The following is a 23,052-nucleotide window of genomic DNA, read 5'->3' on the forward strand; positions in this document are numbered from 1 at the left end:
ACTGGGGACATTCACAAATGGGTCACAGATGGGCACATCTTGGGTCATTTGCGGTTGGGAAGTAATGCTCGAATTCAGTCGACAGCGAAGATAGGTGATTGCGCACCATCTGTGAGAAGGACGGTGCAGCCTCAGTCTGTCCAAAAATCGCAGCTAATGTTGGGAACGTGTCAAATATGCCCCTGTCCACTTGCCGTCCCCACAGTTCCAGTTTGGCTTTGAAAGCAGACACTTTATCTGCCAACTTGAAGACAGTTGTCATTCTCCCCTGAAGTGACAAATTGAGTTCATTGAGCAGGTCAAAGATGTCACACAGGTAAGTGAGTTTTGCTGTCCACTTCTCATCACTGAAGTGTGCTGCCAGTGGTGACTTTTTTCATGAAAGAAATCTCTGTAGCTGCTCTCTTAACTCAAAAACCATGGCCAGGGCTCTCCCCCTTGATAGTCACCTGACTTCAGTGTGTAAGAGAAGGCGTTTCTGCTGTGCATCCATTTCCTCGCAAAGCTGCTCAAACAGACGTGAGTGAAGGGCTTTTGCTTTGATATGATTGATAACTTCAACAACGTCACTCAGTATGCTGTTAAGATCAGGTGACGTTTATCGGCTAGCCAGCATTTCCCTGTGTCTGATACAGTGTGTAGACTGGCATTCAGGAGCAACCTTTGACTCGGGTAGTGAAACCAGACAGCCGTCCAGTCATAGCTGCAGCACCGCCTGTGCATATTCCAACACAGAATGACCAGTCCTGTTTACCTGACATTTAGTCATTCAAAGACTTGAATAGTTCTGTCCCAGTTGTGTTCTTTGGCAGCAGCAGTGCACACAACATATCCTCGTGCACATCGTCTTGAAATATATATCGTACATAAACCAGCAGTATTGCCTTGTTGTCGACATCGGTAGACTCGTCAACCTGGATAGCATACCATGGTGACTCGTTAAGCCGTTCCAACAGCTGTGCTTCAATGTCCTCCGCTATGTCATCGATTCTCCTTGAAACTGGTAGCTGAAAGAGAAACCTGTACCATCTCGTTCGCTGCAGCTTCTCCCAACAGTTCACGGCACATGTCCTTGGCAGCAGGCAGAATCAATTCTTCACCGACAGTGAAAGGCTCCTTAGCCTTTGCAATACAGCTAGCCACTAAGTACGACGCTCTCAGAGCAGCAGCATTTGTGGAGGTGGTGGCTCTCAGCACTTGCTTCTGTCCCGCTTGCTCACGTTTTTTCTGCTCAAAAAACTCAACGAGTTTGTCTTTAAGTGCAGGGTGCTTGGACTCAAGGTGCCGAAGCAGTTTTGAGGGCATTGCCTCATTAGACTGCTTGTCTCCACATATCACACACAGGGGGCTTGAAGCGTGTGAGTCACCGGTCGCAATAAAGCCATATTTTATGTACAACTTGTATTTTCTGTTGAAGGAAGCTTTCTCTTTTTTTTTGCAGTCTCGGCCTCAGCTGTCTTTACGTTGTTATCATCATTAGGCCTTTTATGTTCCCTACCATCTCTTCCAAAGAAACTCTTAAGCAATGTTTGTTTTTTACTCATTGAGTAGTTGTAGGTTAATGACCGACTGATGACCTCGCATGGGTAATGACCTCATGTGCATTCAAGTTCAACAGTGGGCGTGACAGGGAATGAGGAGGGTGCGGCTGACTCATATCGTTTCCTCGCAGCCCAGTAGCACATGCTTTCTGGCCCAGTACCGGTCCGCTGCCTGGTGGTTGGGGACCACTGGAGTAGAGCTTCTGATTGCATTGTGATAATTAAAAAAAAACAATAACATGGTGGGTGACTTGATATGAAAACAGAGCAAAGAGGTTTAGGCATTATTTTGTTACTTATCTAGAATCATGAGTAAATGACTGACATAAAGTGCTGCATGATTGAGAGGAAACTTGAGTCTCTGATCAATTCCTGGAATGTACATCCCCCTTGATTCTTGTCTTGGATGGATAGCAGTACACTCCTTTTCATAGATGCTGCCTGGCCTGCTGAGTTCCTGCAGCATTTTGTGTGGGTTGCTTTGGATTTCCAGCATCAGCAGAATCTTGTATTTATATGGTGTGTGTATGTGTGTGTATATGTACACACACACATACGCACGTACAACTGAGCTGTTCCTAAAATGCTGAGTGTGTGTCTTCAGTCTCCTTTACTACCTCCTTGATAGTAGTGATGAGAAGAGGCCATATCCTGGGCATTGGGAGTCCGTAATGATACATGCCGCCTTCTGAAGGCATCCTCGATGCTGGGAAGGCGAGTGCTTGTGATGGAGCTGGCTGAGTTTGCAATTCCTACATCTTTTTAAGATCCTGTGCAGTGGTCCCTCCGTACCAGACAGTATTGCAACCAGTTAGAATGCTCTCCATGGTGCATCTGTAGAAGTTTGCTGGAATCTTTGGTGATATACCAAATCTCCTCAATCTCCTAATGAAACATTGCTGTTGTGCTTTCTTCATAATTGTATCGATGTGTTGGACTCTGGATAGATCTTCAGACATGTTGACACCCAGAAACTTACTCTTTCCACTGCTGATCCCTTGAAGAAGACTGGATCGTTTTCCCTTGACTACCCTTTCCTGAAGTCCATAATCAATTCTGTGGTCTTACTAATGTTGAGTACTAGGTTGTTATTGTGACACCACTTAACCAGCTGATCTATCTCACTCCTGTATGCTGCCTTGTCACCATCTGAGTTTCTCTCAACAATAGTTTTATCATTGGCACAGATACATTATTACTGACATATAACATGAAACTTCTTTTGTGGCAAGAATACAGTGCAAAGATATAAAAATATAAAATTACCAAGATAAATAGTACAAAAAAAGAGTAATGTAGTATTTCTGGACTGCTGTGAAATCTGATGGTGAAAGGGAAGAAGCTGTTCTGAAGTAATTGAGTATGGGTCTTCGTACTAGATGAAGAGGGCCCTTTATGATGGACGATGTCTTCTTGAAGAATGGAGTTGCAGCATCAACCTTCCACTCAAGGTCAGTAAGACCGAAGAACTGATTGTGGACTTCAGAAAGGTTAAGATAAGGGAACACACACCAGTCCTCATTGAGGGATCAGAAGTGGGATGAGTGAGCAATTTCCCGGGTGTCATTACCTCTGAGGATTTAACATGGACCCAACATATTGATGCAGCTACAAAGAAGGCACATGGTGGTTATATTCATTGGGAGTTTGAGGAGATTTGGTATATCATCAAAGACACTTGTAAATTTCTATAGATGTACTGTGGAGAACATTCTAACTGGCTGCATCACCATCTTGTATGGGTGAGGGGGCTACTACACAGGATCAAAATAAGCTGCAGGGAGTTGTAAACTTAGCTCCATCGTGGGCACTAGCCTCCATGATATCCAGGACACCTGTAAGGAGAGATGCTTCAAAAAGGCGGCATCCATCATCGAGGAACCCCATCACCTAGTTTCTTTCAACTGTTATGTATCGCATCATACTGCTGCCTAAAAGACAACAAATTTCACGATATATGTCGGTGATATTAAACCTGATTCTGATTCTGAGAGGTCCCCGATGGTGGGGAGGATCATGTTCATGATGTAGCTGGCTGAGTATATAACTCTTTGCAGCCTCTTGTGATCTTGTGCAGTGGATACTCCATACCAGGCTGTTATGCAGCCTGTCAGAATGCTCTCCACTGTACACATCTGTAGAAATCTGTAAGAGTCTTTGACATACCAAATCTCTTCAAACTCCTAATTTCATTTTAAGATGGCTCCATGTACTACGGCCGTGTTGCGAGCTCCGTTCCAAATCTACAGTGTACTACTAATTTCTACAATTTTCCAAGCATTTTCTGTTCAAGTAGCTGATAGTCACATCAGATACGATAGACTGACCCTTCTGAACATCGGAAAGATGGCATTTACCCACTATGTGCCACCTTTCCTATACTGGGAGCCCCTGCTTGCGCGATCCATAGGAGACTCATCTCTTACACCGCCACTACCTTGGAAGAAGTGCTGGAGGCGAGGGAGAAGGGCCAGCATCCTGGTGAGGCTGAGATGGTGTGCAAATCGGCTGCCACTTCCTAGCATACTCCTGGCTAACGTTCAGTCCCTGGACAACAAGTTGTGCGAATTGAGAGCCAGAATCTCCTACCAGTGGGAAACAAAGGAATGTAACGTTTTGTGCTTCGTGGAGGCCTGGCTGACAGAGGAGATATTGAACTCACGCGTTCTCCCTGTTCTGGGTGGACAGGTCAAAAAACCTCTCTGGGAAGAGTGCAACACTGAGCGTCATAGGAAGTCATCCCTGCCTGTGGCCATCAAACTTTACAACTCCTCCCTTGGAGGGTCAGACACCCTGAGCCAATAGGCTGGTCCTGGATGTATTTGCTGGCATAATTTACATATTACTATTTAATTATTTATGGTGCAACTGTAACGAAAACCAGTTTCCCTCGGGATCAATAAAGTATGACTAAAGGAGGAGGAGTATGCTTCATGGCATGCTCTTAAATCCTTTCGTTACCCTGACTGAGAATACCTGGTGCTGCTGTGCAGACCCTACTGGCTGCCTAGGGAGTTCACGGCTGTTATCACAGCAGTGTACATTCTGCCTCAGTCTGATACTGACCTGCTCTCAAGGAACTGTACGAGACCATCAGCATGCTGGAGACTGCACACCCGAAGGCTGCCTTCACCGTCGCTGATGAAAGTCTCTCTGAAAATTTGTCAGCACATCCAGGTGAGCACTCGTGGAGATAAGACACGTGACCACTTACACCCACTTCTGCAATGCATACAAAGCTCTCCTTCACCCCGCTTTTGGAAAATCAAATCACTCTTCGATCCTGCTTTTGCTGACATACAGGCAGAAGCTCAGACAAGAGGCGACCATAGTTAAAACCATCCACTGTTGGACTGACCAGTCAGTCTCGATGCTGCAGGACTGCTTCAATGATGTCAACTGGAATGTCTTCCATGATGAAGATGTCTCCAAGTTCATGGATGGAGTCGCGTGCTTCATCTAGAAGAACATGGACAATATTGTTCCCCAGAAGTCGGTCAGGGTCTTCCTGAACCAGAAACCTTGGATCAGTAGTTCTGTGTGAGCAGCAATTCCGCGTGACATAGAGTTTACGCTGCTAGCAATCAACAGGAGCTCAAGAAAAGCAGCTACGATCTGCGCAAAGCTATCAAGACTGCGAAACAATAATATAGGGAGAAGATTGAGTCATGATTCATGACAAATAGCACACATGACTTGTGGCAAGGGCTGCATACCATCGCTGAGTTCAAAGCCAGACGTAGTGGTGCCAACATCGCGGCCTCTCTCCCAGAAGAGCTCAATTGCTTTTACGTTTGGTTCGATGTCGCGAACTCTGAACCTCCAAGGAAAACCACTGCTACAACCTGCAACCTGGACATCTCTGAGGCTGAGTTATGCAGATGTTTCCAATGAGTGGACAGTCACAAGGCTGTGGGACTAGATGGCATCACAAGGCGAGTACTCAAGATGTGTGCAGCACAACTGGCATTTTACTGACATTTTTAATCTCTCCCTGTCCCAGTGTAGAATGCCCTCCTGCTTCAAATTATCCACCAACGTCCCTGTACCAAAAAAGACCAAGGTAACATGCCTGAATGACTGGTGTCCTGTCACACTCACCTCAATAATAAGCAAATGCTTTGAGAGGCTGGTCAAGGATTATATCTGCAGCATGCTACCACCCGAACTGGACCCTCTACAATTCCCCTACCGACACAACCGATCAACAGACGACGCAATAGCCGCTGCTCTGCGTACCGTCCTTGCACAGCTGGAGAAAAGGATGCTTATGTGAGAACGCTGTTCTTGGACTACAGTTCAGCATTCAACACCATAATTCCATCCAGGCTCAACAGGAAGCTCAGAGACCTCTGCCTTGACCTTGCCTTGTGCAGCTGGATTCTAAACTTCCTGTCAGATCGGCAGCAGGTTGTAAGAGTGGGCTCCCTCACCTCCAACTCTCTGACTCTCAATACAAGAGCCCCTCAGGGCTGTGTACGAAGTCCCCTCCTTTTGTCCCTGTATACCCCTGACTATGTCACAGCTCTAATCTGCTCACTAAATTTGCTGACAACACTACTTTGCTTTTCCTAATCTCAAACAATAATGAAGTAGCCTACAGGGAAGAAGTCATCTCTCTAACATAGTGGTGTCCAGAAAACAACCTCTCCCTAAATGTCGCAGAAACAAAAGAGCTGGTTGTGGATTATAGGAGGAATGGATACAGGCTAACCCCTATTGACATCAATGGATCTGGGGTTGAGGAGGTAAACAGCTTTAAGATCCTCGGCATCCACATCACAGAGGACCTCACGTGGTCTGTACATACCAGTTGTGTGATGAAAAAAGCACAACAATGCCTCTTTCACCTCAGACAGTTGAGGAAATTTAGTATAGTCCCCTAAATCCTAAGAATTTTCAACAGGGGCACAGTTGAGAGCATCCTGACTGGCTGCATTATTGCCTGGTATGGGAACTGTACCTCCCTTAATCTCAGGATTCTGCATAGCCTGGTGCGGACAGCCCAGTTCATCTGTAGTTGTGAACTTCCATGATTAAGAACATTTACAAAGACAGGTGTATAAAAAGGGCCCGAAGGATCATTGGGGACCTGAGTCACCCCAATCACAATCTATTCCAGCTGCTACCATCCGGGAAACGGTACCGCAGCATAAAAGCCAGGACGGCTCTGGGACAGCTTCTTCCACCAGACTGATTAACTCACGCTGATTTGATTGTATTTCTATGTTACATTGACTGTTCTATTTATTATAAATTACTATGATTGCACATTGAACATTTAGACGGTGAGGTAACGTAAAGATTTTTACTCATGTATATGAAGGATGTAAGAAATAAAGGCAATTCAATAATGAAATAGAGCCACTGGCATGCCTTGCTGGCTGGTGGTGTAGTGGCATCAGCACCTGACTTCGAGGCAAATGGTCCCAAGTTCGAATCCTGCTAGCTGCTTGCACACTTTCCATCCATGCTGGGGTGAACGAGGAGCTAGCAACTTGACTTTGTTTAAAAAAAAGTCAAATGCTACAGAAGCGGCAAACATGACACCCGATGCACCACAAGGGTGGCAAGTTGATGGAAAAGATCCTGAGAGACAGGAGTTATGAACATTTGGAGAGGCATAATATGATTAGGAATAATCAACATGACCTTGTCAATGGCAGGTCGTGCCTTATGAGCCTGATTGAATTTTTTGAGGATGTGACTAAATACATTGATGAAGGTAGAGCAGTAGATGTAGTGTATATGGATTTCAGCAAGGCATTTGATAAGGTACCCCATGCAAGACTTATTGAGAAAGTAAGGAAGCATGGGATCTAAGGGGACATTGCTTTGTGGATCCAGAATTGGCTTGATCACAGAAGGCAAAGAGTGGTTGTAGACAGGTCATATTCTTCATGGAGGTTAGTGACAAGTGGTGTGCCTCAGGGATCTGTTCTGGAACCCCTTCTCTTCATGATTTTTATAAATGACCTGGATGAGGAAGTGGAGGCATGGATTAGTAAATTTCCTGATGATTCAAAGGTTGGGGAGTGTTGTAGATAGTGCGGAGGGCTGTCTGAGGTTACGGTGGGACATTAATAGGATGCAAAACTGAGCTGAGAAGTGGCAGATGGAGTTCAACCCAGGTAAGTATGAGGTGATTCATTCTGTCGTTAAGAAGCCATATGGTGCATTGGCCTTCATCAACCGTGGGATTGAATTTAAGAGCCAAGAGGTAATGTTACAGCTATATAGGACCCTGGTCAGACCCAGTTTGGAGTACTGTGCTCAGTTCTGGTCACCATACTACAGGAAGGATTTGGAAACTATAGAAGGGTGCAGAGGAGATTTACAAGGATGTTGCCTGGATGGGGGAGGATGCCTTATGAGAATAGGTTGAGTGAACTCAGCATTTTCTCTTTGGAGCTGCGGAGAATGAGAGGTGACCTGCTAAGATGATGAAAGGCCTTGCTTATGTGGATAGTCAGAGGGTTTTTTCCCCAGGGCTGAAATGGCTAACATGAAAGGGCACAGTTTTAAGGTGCTTGAAAGTGGTACAGAGGAGATGTCAGAGGTAAGTTTTTTACGCAGAGAGTGGTGAGTGCGTGGAATGGGCTGCCGGCGACGGTGGTGGAGGCCGATACGAAAGGGTCTTTTAAGAGATTGCTGAATAGGTACCTAGGGCTTAGAAAAATTGAGGGCTGTGGGTAGCTTTAGGTAATTTCTAAGTAAGTACATGTTCAGTACAGCATTGTGGGCTGAAGGGCCTGTATTGTGCTGTAGGTTTTCTATGTTTCTATGATAAAGGAACAGCAACTGGCATGTCTTAGTGATTGAATTGATGTGTTGTACCCTGGACAGTTCTTCTGACATGTTAACACACACAAAGCTATTTATAATTCATTTCTAGTACTTGGCCCATTACCTTTTATGCCCCATTGTGAGAGCACCTTCATCCGGTACCTCAGACTGCATTTTCAAATTTTAATGACCCTGTGGGTGGAAAAATTCTCCCTCAAATTCTTTGTAAATTTCCTAATCTTTATTGTAAAGCAGTGTCTCTGGGTTATGAACACCTTTGCCAAAAGAAAAGAAAGGGTTCTCGCTATCTAAACTACCTATTTCTCACATACATCAGCTAGGTTCCTCCATAATTCATTGAAACTGGCATCATAATTAGACAGGGTCATTGAGAAAGCTTTTGGTACATTGGCCTTCATAAATCAAAGTATTGAGTACAGGAGTTGGGATGTTATGTTGAAATTGTATAAGACATTGGTAAGGCCTAATTTGGAGTATAGTGTGCTGGTTTGTTCACTTACCTACAGGAAAGTAGTCACTAAGATTGGAAGAGTGCAGAGAAAATTTAGAAGGATATTGCAAGACTTGAGGACCTGAGTTATAGGAAAAGGCTGAATAGGTTAGGATTTTATTCCTATGAGCATGGAAGAATAAGGAGAGATTTGATAGAGGTATACAAAACCATGAGAGATATCGATAGGGTAAATACAAGCAGGCTTTTTCCACTGAAGTTGGTTGAGACTAGAACTAGAGGTCATGGTTCAAGCATGAAAGGTAAAGTATTTAATTGGAACATGAGGGGGAACTTGTTCACTCAGAGGGCGGCAAGAGTGTGAAATGAGCTGTCAGCACAAGTGATGGATGCAGGTTTGATTTCATCATTTAAAAGAAATTTGGATAGGTATATGAGTGGGAGGAGTATGGAGGGCTATGGTCCGGGTGCAGGTCAGTGGGACTGGGCAGATTATTATTTCAGCACAGACTGGATGAGCCTATTTCTGTGCTGTAGTAGTCTGTGGCTATGACTGAGTCTGCTCTGTATTTGAATAAGGCTGATTTATGATTCCTTCTCAACCCCATTTTCCTGGTTTTCCCCCATAAGCTTTGGCACCAATGTGCCCAAAAATCTTGTGCTGTACAATTTTTTGCCCAGTGACAACAACATGTGCGTACTGAATTTTATAAATAGAGCTATTCATTTTAACAGCTAGCAAAACACTGAATAAGAACTTTGATCTCCGCTGGGTTTGATTATTTTCACTCCCATTCATCTGTACTCTCACAAAGCATATGCAGCAGGGCTGTAGCGGGTAATGTAGGGTTTTCTTGCTGGAGCTTTTGCACACTGTCCATATGTGATTTGCTTGCTAAATGACGCTTTAAAAAGTCAAGTTTCCAAATACCATCCGCTTCTTTCCACTTGCAAAGTCTCCAGCAGCTTTTGCATCGTAACAAAACATGCAGGTAACACCAGTTTCTGTAGTGTACATAAATACTTGTTGTAGCTGTATATTCCTGATCTCATCAGCTTTCGTTGTAGCAGTTTCTACTGTTTCATTAAACCATTCTGCTTTAAATAAATCAGCAGTTCTTCTGCACTTCACATCCTTTGCTTCTTTGGAATTCATTGGTCTTTTTGACCTTCCTTTGAAGGAATATTGTCCTTGAAGTTTCACGGGTTAATATTTGAATGTCTCCATACAGTTACTCAAAGGAGGAACTCATTGGATCAAGCAGAATCTGTGGAGTTCAAGGACAGGTTGACATCTTAGTTGAGACCCTGCATTGACCCAAAATAACAAGTATCCTATTGTCTCCACGGATGCTGCTTGATTTGCTGTGTTCCTCCAGCAGTTTGTTTTTTTTTTGCTCCAGATTCCAGTATATACAGCCTGTCTAGTTCTGAATGGTTATATATAGATTTCTCTAGAAATAGCTGTTCCTGGTCCACTTTTGCCAGGTGCCGTCTTATCATATTGAATTTTGCCTTTTCCCCCCATGAGTAAGAATTCGTCTCTATACCCTTCGACTCTAAGGAAATCCCAATCAATATTTGGGAAATTGAAATACCCTGCTCCTGTAACACTATTATTTTTACACTTCACTGTGTTTTGTATGTAGAGTATATTTGTTTTTCTGTTCTCTTAGGGATCTGTGGAACATCCCAACCTAACTGATAATTTTTTTTCATTCTAAACTCTATATGCACTCATTCAAGAAACTTCTAGGATTTTGTACGTACTGTATTGGAAAAAGCAATCTGCTGGAAACTCAACAGATCAATCAGCATCTGGTGTTGGGGGTGGTGGAGAGTGGTGTTGTGGAAAGAAATTCAACATCTCTCTGGAACGATCCATTGTCCTTCAGTTTTCAAGGCAGCAACTATCATTCCATTGCCAAAGAAGGCGACAGTAACTTGCCTAGAAGACTAATGTCCGGTGGCATTAACATCAACCACTATGGAATACTTAGAGCAGCTGGTTATGGAGCACATTAAAGCCTTTCTCACGGCTACACTGGACTCTTTCCAGTTCGCTTTTTAGTCAAATCGATCCATTGAAGATGCAATAGCCTCTGCCTTCAATCCTGTCCTATCCCACCTGGAAAGTGGGGTCTCATGTGCTAGACTGCTGTTTATAGACTTAATTTTGGCATTCAAGACCATCACACCCAAGAAACTGGTGGGTCTCAGCACATCTCTCTGCAATTGGATACTGGACTTCTTATCAGTAAGGCCACAGTCAGTACGTGTGGGCAACAATATCTCTCGTTCCATTACACTGGGCATTGGCGCTCCCCAAGGCTGTGTGCTCAGCCTGCTGCTGTTCACACTGTTGACACATGACTGTGTTGCAGGATCCAGCTCAAACTGTGTCATCAAGTTTGCAGATGACACAACACTGGCTGACCTTATCAAGAATGATGACGAGATGGCGTATAGAGAGGAAGAGGAGCGGCTGGTGGATTGGTGTGAGAAGAACAATCTAAGCCTGAAAGTGGAGAAGACAAAGGAAATCATTGTGGAATTCAAGAAGGTCCAGACAAACCATTCCCCTCTGCAAATACATGGCTCCCCCTTAGAGAGGGTTAATTGCAGGGATTTCCTGGATTTAACGTTATGGATGACGTCACCTGGTCCCTTAATATCACCTCTCTGAAAAAGAAGGCACAGCATGTATGGTGCTTTGTGATACTCATGATGTCCCAAGTGGTTTAGAAGCAGATTAATGAGTATAGTTGCTTTGTTATGACTGTAAGCTACAATTATTCCTGCCTATATATTGCTTACATTAAAAAAATACTCCAGTTCGGAATTACTATTCAATAATGCAATTCCATACATTATAATTGTTGGAAAAACTGAAGTATGAAGTGTTAAAGATGGTGCAATGTGCTTGCTTAACAAATCAGATATTTACAAGTAACTGCTCATGATTTTACATTGGAATCCAAAACAAATTTGCACAGGATCTTGTATTACCTTTTATTAAGAATTTGAGATACTTTAGACAACATCCACTCATCGGCTACTTTATTAGGTACAGGGTCGGAAGCTGATACGTTCTTCTGCTGTAGCCCATCTACTTCAGGGTTCGATGTGCTGTGCGTTCAGAGATACTCTTCTGCACACTATTGTATTGTGTGGTTATTTGATCTACTATTGCCTTCCCGTAAGCTTGAATTAGTCTGACCATTCTTCTCTGACTGCCCTCATTAACAAGACATTTTTGCCCACAGAACTGCTGATGTCTGGATGTTTTTTGTTTTATTTTTTTCCCCACCATCCTCTGTAATCTCTAGAGACTGTTGTGCATGAAAAACCCAGGAGATCAGCAATTTCTGAGATACTCAAACCACCCCATCTGGCACCAGCAATTACGCCACGGACAAAGTCACTTAGGTCATATTTGTTCCCCATTCTGATGTTTGATCTGAACAACAACTGAACCTCTTGATATTGTCTATGCTTTTATGTCTTCTGAGACTTCACTGATTATAAGACGGTAGGATATAGGAGCAGAATTAGGCCATTTGGCCCATTGAGTCTGCTCTGCCATTTAATCATGGTTGATCTTTTTTTCCCCTCTTCAGCCCCACTCTCCAGCCTTCTCCACATAACCTTTGATGCCGTGTCCAATCAAGAGCCTATCATGCTCTGCCTTAAGTACCCCCAATGATCTGGCCTCCATAGATGACTGTCATAATATATTCCACTGGCTGCCAACCAGAAAAGGATCCTTTTATTCCCACTCGCCGCCTGCTACCAATCAGCCAATGCTGTAATCATCTCAGTAACGTTCCTGTAATACCATGGGCTCTTAACTTGATCAGCAGCCTCATGTGTGGCACCTTGTCAAAGGCCTTCTGAAAGTCCAAATATACAACATCCACTGCATCCTCTTTATTTATCCTATGTGTAATCTCAAAGAATTCCAAGAGTTTTGTCAGGCAGGATTTTTCCTGAAGGAAACCGTGCTGACTTTGTCCTATCTTGTCACCAAGTACTCCATAACCTCATCCTTAACAATTTGCTCCAACATCTTCCCAACCACTTGGGTGAGGCTAACTGGTCTATAATTTCCATTCTGCTGCCTTCCTCCTTTCTTAAGGTGTAGAGTGACATTTGCAATTTTCCAGTCCTCTGACACCATGCTGGAGTCCTGCTTTATTTGCTTGATTATCTGCTTGCCTCTGTTCCTTTGTTGGTGGTCACTTGTTGTCTCGAACGGCATTTCTTTTACTTGCAGCCTGACCATATCTTAAAAATATGCTGTCCACATAGCTGTTGCTCCATATCAGCAGGAACTACCTGCAGCTTTACCAGCTGGTGTGTCAGGTACTGGGGCATTACAGCTGGAGGATTTAAGTTGAACTTGGCGGTTGTGGGTTGTGAAACTCACAAACAGAATGAATACTCTTTGAAGGTTCTGGAAATCTAACTTTGGGGATGTAGTTAATTTAGTAATTGAGTACAAAATGTAATTTAAGTCATGAGAGAAATGTAGAATCCTGTTCAAGGGTAGGGCAGGAGGAACAGAAATAGTGACAGTTCTAATGGGAAATAGTGACAGTTTATGAATAGTATCCTTTTTGCCAGAAATCATTTTTCTAATATGTTAGGAATTTGAGCTTTTGGAATTAAGGATCTGAGAAAAATTGTTTGAACTTTAGAGATTTAATTGATTTAGTGACAGTTATAAATTAACGGTTACAATTCAGTGCAAATAAGTTTAGCAGGCAGTGAATTTTTTTGATAAATGCTTTGGGTCTATGAGTTTGCATGAGTTTGTTTCTGTTAAGCGTGGGGGGTTTCCCATGGTCTGCACATTAGATGTGAAGTTTTATATTTCCTTTGATATTGCTGGCAAGTGGTATAGAAACTGGAGTTTATCATAGTTTTAGATCTAAACCTTACAAATTTGTAACTCTGCATAGGTGAGAATTTTTTTAGATCTTTAATTATTATTATCTGGTCTGCCATAATAAGGGCCTGATTGATTTCAGTCTAAAAATGTTTGGGAGCTGGGTTAGAGCGTCTCATGTATTACTGAAGGGCTTCACTGGAAATTTTACTGTTCAGTGATAGCAAAAAGAATACTCATTGTGGACAGCATTCATGTGCAAAGAAATTATTTAACAGTTTAAACTCACTAAAGGACTGAGGATGGCACTTCAGTGAAGCAAGACATGCATTAGAGATGCTCGTCTATAACATTTGGTGATGGAAAATGGAGCATTCTCAAAACATATTCTTCCCTTATTTTGTATCGCTAACATTTTAATGATTCATTTAGTGTGTGAAAGACTTAGCAGCATAATGGAGGGTGTGTTTATTCATGCAATGGTATTGGTGTCGTTTTGAATACCATATGAAGTTATGGTTATATGTAATCATAGCGATCTCAGGCATTTAGCAAAGGCCAATAAAAAGAAGCGAGGTGTAACTGGAAGGGCTATTGTTGGAATGGACAGTGTTAAAGTGGTTAGGCTTTGACTGAACAGGCTTGGGCGAGAACAGGCAGAGGGTCTAAGTAAGTTGTTTTTTGTTAGTACATAGCTAGTGTGCTCAAAATGGGCCCAGAGTTACTGGTATGTTCTTTGTGTGAGATGTGGGAATGTTCTGAGACCTCCAGCCTCCCTGGTAACTACATCTGCATGAAGTGCATTGAGCTGCAGCTCCTTAGAGTTCGTGTTAAGGAATTGGAGCTACAGCTGGTTGACCTTTGGCTCATATGGGAGAATGAAGAGGTCATGGATAGAAACTTCAAAGTTCAGAGCAAATTTATTATCAAAGTACATATATGTCACCATATACAACCCTGAGATTTATTTTCTTGCGTTTACTGGCATTCACAGTAAATACAAGAAACACAATAGAATCAATGAAAGACTGCACCCAAAAGGTTGGACATTCTATGTATAACAGACCGCAAATTGTGCAAATACAAAAAGAAAAGCTAGTGGTCCTTGATGATGGATGCTGCTTTACTGCCAATATGATAGAGGAGAATGGACCATGGGAGAAAGGAAAGAAGCAGGGGCAGTGGGGGGAGATGATAAGCAGGTGAGGAGAAGAGATAAGGAGCCAGAGATGGACTAGATGAAAAGGGAAGGGACAGGGGAAAAAAATTACCCAGAGAGATCAATGTACATTCCATTTGGTTGGAGGCTACCTAGACGGAATATGAGGTGTTGTTTCTCCACTCTGAATACAGCCTCATTATGGACTGATGTGACGGAACAGGGTTAGGAATAGGAATTAAAATGGTTAGTGCCATTATCTATCCCACCCATCTGGCTTCACCTATCACCTTCCAGCTAGTTTTTCTTCCCCTTGCCCTACCTTTAAATCCTGGTATCTTCCCCCTTCCTCTCCAGTCCGGAAGAAGGGTCTCAACTAGAAACATTGATTGTTCATTCATTTCCATAGATGGCTGCCTGTCCTGCTGAGTTCTTCCAGCATTTTGTGTCTGTTGGTCTGGAGGAGGACACTAGCAGGGATGAAAATTCAAAAATCAAAGTTGCGAAGGGACTTGGGAGTCGTCATGCAGTATTCTCTAAAAGTTAACTTACTGGTTGCTTTGGTGGTAAGGAAGGCAAATGCAATGTTAGCATTTATTTCGAGAGGACAAGAATATAAGAGCTGAGGTTTTCTAAGACATTGGCTAGACCACGCTTAGAGTATTGTGAACAGTTTTGGGCCACTTATCTAAGAAAAGATATGCTGGCTTTGGAGTGGGCCTAGAGGAGATTCACGAGACTGGGCCCGGGAGTGTAAGGGTGAGTGCAGGAGCAGTGTTTGGCTTTGGATCTGTACTCTCTGGAGTTTAGAAGAATGAAATGGGATATCATTGAAACCTATCAAACATTAAAAGGCCTAGATAGAATGGATATAGAGAGGATATTTCCTCTGAATGAACCTAGGACCAGAGAGCACAGCCTCAGAATAGAGGGATGTCCACTTAGAACACAGATGAGGAATTTCTTTAGCCAGAGAGTAGTGAATCTGTGGAATTCATTGCCACAGACAGCTGTGGAAGCCATGTTATTGGGTATATTTAAAGTGGAGGTTGATAGGTTCTTGATTAGTCAAGGTGTCAAAAGTTACAGGGAGAAGGTAGGAGAGTTGGGGTTGAGAGGGATAATAAATCAGCAATGATGGAATGGCGGAGCAGGCTCGAGGGCTAAATTCTGCACCTTTGTCTTATAAGTGTTTTATGCTCTAATTCAGGGGTTCCCAACCTGGGGTCCACTGACCCCTCAGTTAATGGTATGGGTTCATGACATAAAAAAGGTTAGGAACACCTGCGCCCATTGCAATTATTTTGCTCTTACCAACTCCTCGAATATGCTATTGCTACATATGTTGTGTTTCATTTGGGTGTGAAGTTTGGGAAATTGAAATTGGATTCATTTTTAAATAGCGAAGGCCTTGGCATCTAACACAGAGGATGTCAATATCGGAATAAGGTTTATTATCACTGGCATGTGTCGTGAAATTTCTTAACTTAGCTTAAGTTGCATGTTGGAAGTCAGTAAAAGTAAAAGTTTATTCCTTAGAACCTGGTTTATTATCACTGATGTATGCTGTGAAATCTGTTGCTTTGTGCAGCAGGACAGTGCAAGATATAAACATTATTAGAGGTTACAAAAATAAATAAGTATTGCAAAAGAGAACAGTGAGGTAGAGTTCACTGGCTGTTCAGAAATCTGAGGGGAAAAGCTCTCAGAACTTTGGGTCCACATTAGCAGATTTTTATTGATATGATTTCAATTGTACTTTTATTTTGTAAAGCATTAATGTAGCATGATAAATTTTCTTGTGAACCAAGTGAGTTCAAAGGGTACCCAGAAATGAGGCACCGATGAATTCAAAGAGAGGATGGACAAAGGAGTGTCGATTAATTTAAAGACTGCAGGAAAAGGGGCCATGATGAGCCATATGTCAGACCATTGGGATTTCTGAATAATCAGTAAATTGATTTTATGACTCTTTGTAATTGTTTTAATTTGCTTTGATAACATTTATTGAAAAGAGTAATCTACATAAAATATTTCACAACTGTGTAAGCATAATTTAACCACTGTTAAAAGCTGCTTATATTGTTTTCCTAAATATTTTCAAAAATTTTTAACAGGTCATCAATCCATGAAAAACTTAAAATGGTAAAGAAAAAGTGAGCACTCAAAGTCATTTAAGTAAAATCAATTAGAACAGTGTTTGGCCCATGATGTTATGCCAACCCTTCAACCTACTTTAAGATTAATCGAATCCTTCTCTCCCACATAGTGCTCCATTTTTCTTTCGCCATGTGCCCTATCCCAGAGAGTCTTATTTGTCCCTAATGTATCTGCCTTTACCACCACACCTGGAAGCTTTACATGCACCTACTAGCCTCTGAGTAGAAAAATCAACACCTCTGACATCCTCCAATACTTTCCTCCAAATACCTTAAACACCTTAAAAGTTTTGCTACCTCATTCTGTATTCTACAAGTATGTGAAGAGCAAGAGGATGAGCCGTGTGAGAATAGGACCAATCAGGTGTGATAACCGGTACATGGAGTCAGAGGAGGTAGCGGAGGTACTTGATGAATACTTTGCTTCAGTATTCACCAGGGAAAAGGATCTTGGACTGAAACGCTTGAGCATATAGACGTTAAGAAAGAGGACGTGCTCGAGCTTTTGAAATAAATTAACTTAGATAAGTTGCCAAGTCCAGACGAGATGTACTCCAGGATACTGTGGGAAGCGAAGGTTGAGATTGCTGAGCCTCTGGTGATGATCTGTGCATCATCACTAGGGACGGGAGAAGTACTAGGGGATTGGAGGGTTGCAAATGTTGTTCCCTTGTTCAAGAAAGGGAGTAGAGGTAATCCAGGAAATTATAGATCAGTGAGTCTACTTCAGCAGTGGGCAAGTTGTTGGAGAAGATCCTGAGAGGCCGGATTTATGAACATTTGGAGAGACATAATCTGATTAGAGATAGTTAGCATGGCTTTGTCAAGGGCAGGTCGTGCCTTACAAGCCTGAATTAATTCTTCGAGGATGTGACAAAACACATAGATGAAAGAAGAACAGTGGATGTAGTGTATATGGATTTTAGTAAGACGTTTGATAATGTTTCCCATGCAAGGTTCATTCAGAAAGTAAGGAGGTATGGGAACCAAGGAGATCTTGCTTTGTGTATCTAGAATTGGATTGCCCACATTAGGCAAAGGGTGGTTGTAGATGGTTTGTATTCTGCATGGAGGTCGGTGACCAGTGGTGTTCTGCAAGGATCTGTTCTGAGACCCCTTCTCTTTTGATTGTTTTTTTTAATAAATGACCTGGATGAAGAAATAGAAGGGTGGGTTAGTAAGTTTGCTGACGACGCAAAGGTTGGAGGTGTTGTGGATATTCTGGAGGGCTGTCAGGGGTTACAGCAGGACATTGATAGGATGCAGAACTCAGCTGAGAAGTGGCAGATGGACCCAGATAAGTGTGGTGGTTCGTTTTGGTAGGTCAAATTTGAAGACAGAATATAATATTAATGGTAAGACTCTTGGCAGTGTGGAGGATCAGCGAGATTCTGGGGTCCTTGTCCATAGGACATTCAAAGCTGATGCGCTGGTTGATGGTGCTGTTAAGAAGGCGTATGGTGTGCTTGGTCTTCATCAACTGTGGGATTGAGTTCAAGAGGCATGAGGTAATGTTACATCTATATAGACCTTAGTTAGACCCCACTTTGAGTACTGTGTTCAGTTCTGGTCATCTTACTACAGGAGGGATGTGGATACTGTAGAGAGAGTGCAGAAGAGATTTACAAAGATGTTAACACGAGGAATTCTGCAGGTGCTGGAAATTCAAGCAACACACATCAAAGTTGCTGGGGAACGCAGCAGGCCAGGCAGCATCTTTAGGACGAGGTACAATCGACGTTTCGGGCGGAGACCCTTCGTCAGGACTACAGGTCCCGACAAAGGGTCTCGGCCCGAAATGTTGACTGTACCTCGTCCTAGAGATGCTGCCTGGCCTGTTGCGTTCACCAGCAACTTTGATGTGTGTTACAAAGTTGTTGCCTGGATTGGAGAGTGTGCCTTATGAGAATAGGTTGAGTGAACTTGGCCTTTTCTCCTTGGAGTGACAGAGGATGAGAGGTAACCTGACAGAGGTGTATAAGATGATGAGAGCCTTGATTGTGTGGATAGCCAGAGGCTTTTTTCCCCAGGGCTGAAATGGCTAACATGAGGGGGCATAGTTTTAAGTGCTTGGAAGTAAGTACAGAGGGGATGTCAGAAGTAAGTTTTTCACTGAGAGTGGTGGGTGCATGGAGTGCACTGCCAGTGATAGTGATAAAGGCAGATGAAATAGGGTCTTCGCAGAACAACACACGCAAAATGCTGGAGGTAGTCAGCAGGCCAGGCAGCATCTATAGAAAAAAAAAAGTACAGTCGATGTTTTGGGCCATAATCCTTCAGCAGGACTGGAGAATAAAGAGTTGAGGAGTAGATTTAAAAAGTGGGGGAGGGAAGAGAGAAACAGCAGGTGACAGGTGAAACCTGGAGTGTGAGGGATGAAGTAAAGAGCTGGGAAGTTGATTACTGAAAGAGACAGAAGGCCATGAGGGTCTTTTAAGAGATTCTGGGATAGGTGCATAGGGCTTAGAAAAATAGAGGGCTATGTGGTAGGGAAATTCTAGGCAGTTTCTAGAATAGGTTACATGGTTAGCACAAATTTGTGGGTCAAATGGCCTGTAATGTGCTGTAGATTTCTATGTTCTCATATTATCCATTTTCAGTCTAGGAAAAAAGTCTCTGGTTGTCTGTCTATGCGTCTTATCTTGTACAGTTCTATCAAAACACCTCTCATCTTCCTTCTCAATCTATCCTCATAAGACACGCTGTCCAATCCAGGGAGCATCCTCATAAATCTCCTCAGTACCCTCTTTAATGTTTCCACATCCTTCCTATAATGAGGTGATAAACAGGAGAAAGTCTGCAGGTACTGGACGCCCAACCAATGCACACAAAATGCTGGAGGAACTCAACAGGCCAGGCAGCATCTACAGAAAAGAGCAGAGTTGACATTTCAGGCTGAAGCCCTTCAGCAAGACTGGAGAAAAAGATAAATAGATTTAAAAGGTGGGGGGAGGGGTGGAAGAAACACAAAGTGAAGGTGAAACCGGGAGGGGGAAAATTGAAGTGAAGAGTTGGGAAATGGATTGGTGAAAGAGATACAGGGCTGAAGAGGGGGGTAATATTGGAGAGGACAGAAGGCCATGGAAGAAAGAAAAAGGAGGAGCACCACCAGAGGGAGGTGATGGGCAGGCAAACAGATAAGTTGAGAGAGGGAAAAGGAGATGGTGAATGGTGAAGGAGAGGGCTGGGGGGCATTACAGGAAGTTAGAGAAATCAATGTTTATGCCAGTATTGAACACAATGCTCCAACTCCAGAGTTTTATAGTGCTGCAATATTACTCTGCAGGTCTTGGACTCATTCCCCCAACCAATGATTGTAGTACACCATACTGCTTTCTTAACCACTCTATCAACTTGCACTGTCACTTAGAGGGAACTATTGATGTGAACCCCGCGATTCCTCTGTCCTCCACACTGTTAGGTATCCTGACATTAACCCTGAATACTGCTTTCACTTAGAGGGAACTATTGATGTGAACCCCGCGATTCCTCTGTCCTCCACACTGTTAGGTATCCTGACATTAACCCTGAATACTGCTTTCAAGTGTAACCTTCCAAACTGAATCACTTCATACTTGATTGCCATTTCTCAACCTGGGTCTGCATCTTATCAATATCCCTGTGTACCCTACAACCTTACACTGTATTCACAATGCGATCAACCTTCATGTCATCTGTAAACTTAATTTAATAAGTTAGTTGTCTTTTTTTCAACTAATGGTGGAAATGTTATTTGGCACAGGTTGTTTTAGTGAAATTTCTAGCATGAACCATTATAAATTTGTGCTGGCCCATTGAACTCTGAGGAATCCTCCAAAAGTGAAGTCAGTAAATTGTGAGCAAAGTAATACTTGGTGGGACATACTAGAAATTGCAGTTTGTTCTGGGCAGAAGCAAAATAGTACATCTCCTTGTAAAATTTTGCATACATTGTCCTTCACAGCTCTTGCTGCATTTGATGAATTTACTTTACACCCACAACTTTCTGCACTGCCTATGATGCATGTAATTTTTATTCTGTGGTGTATAATTTTCACTGATTTCAATTTTGGTTTTCATGTAGGACAGGGAAGGAAGGTCAGCCAAGGGAGTATTATACTTTGGATTCCATATTATTCCTGCTTAACAATGTTCATCTCTCTCATCCTGTCTATGTGCGGCGTGCTGCAGTAAGTATTCCTTATTTGTTGTTTGTTTAAAACTTTTGACTGAAATTGCTAATGTTCATGCCATGGTAGATTCATAGCAAGACATTATCAAGGTGGTCTGTTGACAAAGGAAGTACTGAAAAGCTAGTGGTTATATGCTGCTAAAATAAATTAATTCACTACATTCCAAAGTTTTGCTTATATTTGTATGATGGAGCAAATAGAACCTGCTTTGCATCATCATTATTTGAGAAAAGTAAGCTATTTTGTCATGCAGCATTTTGTGTCAGGCATGAAATCTGAACCAATCAATAAGGAATTGTATCCAATACAAAAACTGTTTACTGTGTTGAATGAAAATGTATAAAAGGCTTGATATGTGATGAGGTAGAATGAGACAAAATGATATGAGAAGAGGTATGATAGAAAAGGGAAGCTAAAGTTAATTTTGCACTAATTTGATGTCAGGTTTATTATGGGATTAGTGATGTTGTAAAATCAGCTTTACTTAGTTTGTGAACAAATCATAAACAAGAGCGAATTTACAGATGCTGGAAATCCAAGCAACACACACTAAATTCTGGAGGAACACAGCAGGCCAGGCAGCATTGATGGGGGGAAAAAGTACAAAGACCTGCCTAAAGTTCTCAGTCCGCAAGGTCAACTGTACTTTTTTCCATAGATTCTGCCTGGCCTACTGAGTTCCTCCAACATTTTGTGCGTGTTGCTTAGTTTGTGAATATTGGTTTGTAGGTTGTTTAAATGACGAAGTGGGGAAAATTCATCAATTTTCTATATTTTTGCTAATCAGTTAATCTGAGTTGTGGAAATGTTGGCTCCTTGGAATCTTTTCTGACATTTGTCTTTGAGGTTGGAGAAGAGGGACAGTGAAAAGGAACATCTAAAGAGAAAAACTTAGAATTATGGTGGAAGTTATATCTATTCATAGATCTTCATCCTTAACAGGGATGGAAAGCCTAGTTAGTTCTCTCTCCAAACCATATAATTTTGAATCCAGTTCTGTTCTACTACTTCTAACTCAGCCCAAATTATATGTTGAAGTAGGAATTTTCCTAATATTTATGTTGTTAACAATTTGGTCTCCAAGGAAAGATTACTTCAGATAATCCGAGATGGTCTCCAAGGAAAGGAACCTCAAACATTTGCAGTAGCTTCATCAATGATATTTTCTCCATTGTTATTGGGAATGTGTGCGGTGAATCCCATAGTATTCAGATTCATTTATAACTCTTCAGGTAGTGATATGGTCAATGCTCACTTGGAGCAAGGAGTGAGCTTGTGCTGATTGGTGATAAGTAATACATAAATATTAGTATTGTAAAATAAGAGGAACTATAAATACATTCCAAAGGCATTCAATAGCATCACAACTCCTACACTATCAATATTCTGAAATTTAATAGGCCCAGTCACACAGATGCTGTGGTTGCAAGAGTAGATTTGGCCTGTGAATCTCTTGGCATGTGAGTTTCTTCCTGATTATCCACATCCTTGCTACTATCTACAGGGCATGTCAGGATCACAAGAAAATGGTTGCTTCATGTGGCCACCTAGCCTCTCAAACCTACCCGTCTATTCAATATAATCATGGCTGATATACTGCAGACTCTTAACACTTTTGTGTCAGTTCCCCATAACCCTCAATTTCTTAATCTTTAAAAAAATTCTTATCTCTTTCAGTTGTATTGGTAGTTGTCGATCCCAGGGGATCATGGGTTTGTGCCTCTGGTGGACTGGGTTAAGCAGTGTCTGCTGTGACTGTGGAGTCCAATGCGGGAGTGACAGTCCTTGCCACACTGTGTACAGCAGAACACTGAGGCAGCTCTAATGTCTTGAGCAGCTTGGGCATGGAGATTTCGGCAGGTTCTCTTTTCC

The 23,052-nt window shown here is 42.4% G+C and overlaps 1 protein-coding gene across 1 annotated transcript in view; it reads left to right on the forward strand.

Moving 5' to 3' along the window:
* The window catches only part of cdc73 (cell division cycle 73, Paf1/RNA polymerase II complex component, homolog (S. cerevisiae)), a 341,062-nt gene that overhangs the window by 1,510 nt on the left and 316,500 nt on the right, over nucleotides 1-23,052 (forward strand). Inside the window, exon 2 of the mRNA XM_063063850.1 lies at nucleotides 21,072-21,177. Within this exon, the coding sequence (XP_062919920.1) occupies nucleotides 21,072-21,177 (106 nt within the window). The remainder of the gene's footprint in view (nucleotides 1-21,071; nucleotides 21,178-23,052) is intronic.

The sequence above is a fragment of the Mobula hypostoma genome, chromosome 12, assembly GCF_963921235.1.
Source record: "Mobula hypostoma chromosome 12, sMobHyp1.1, whole genome shotgun sequence".
Classification (NCBI taxonomy): Eukaryota; Metazoa; Chordata; class Chondrichthyes; order Myliobatiformes; family Myliobatidae; genus Mobula; species Mobula hypostoma.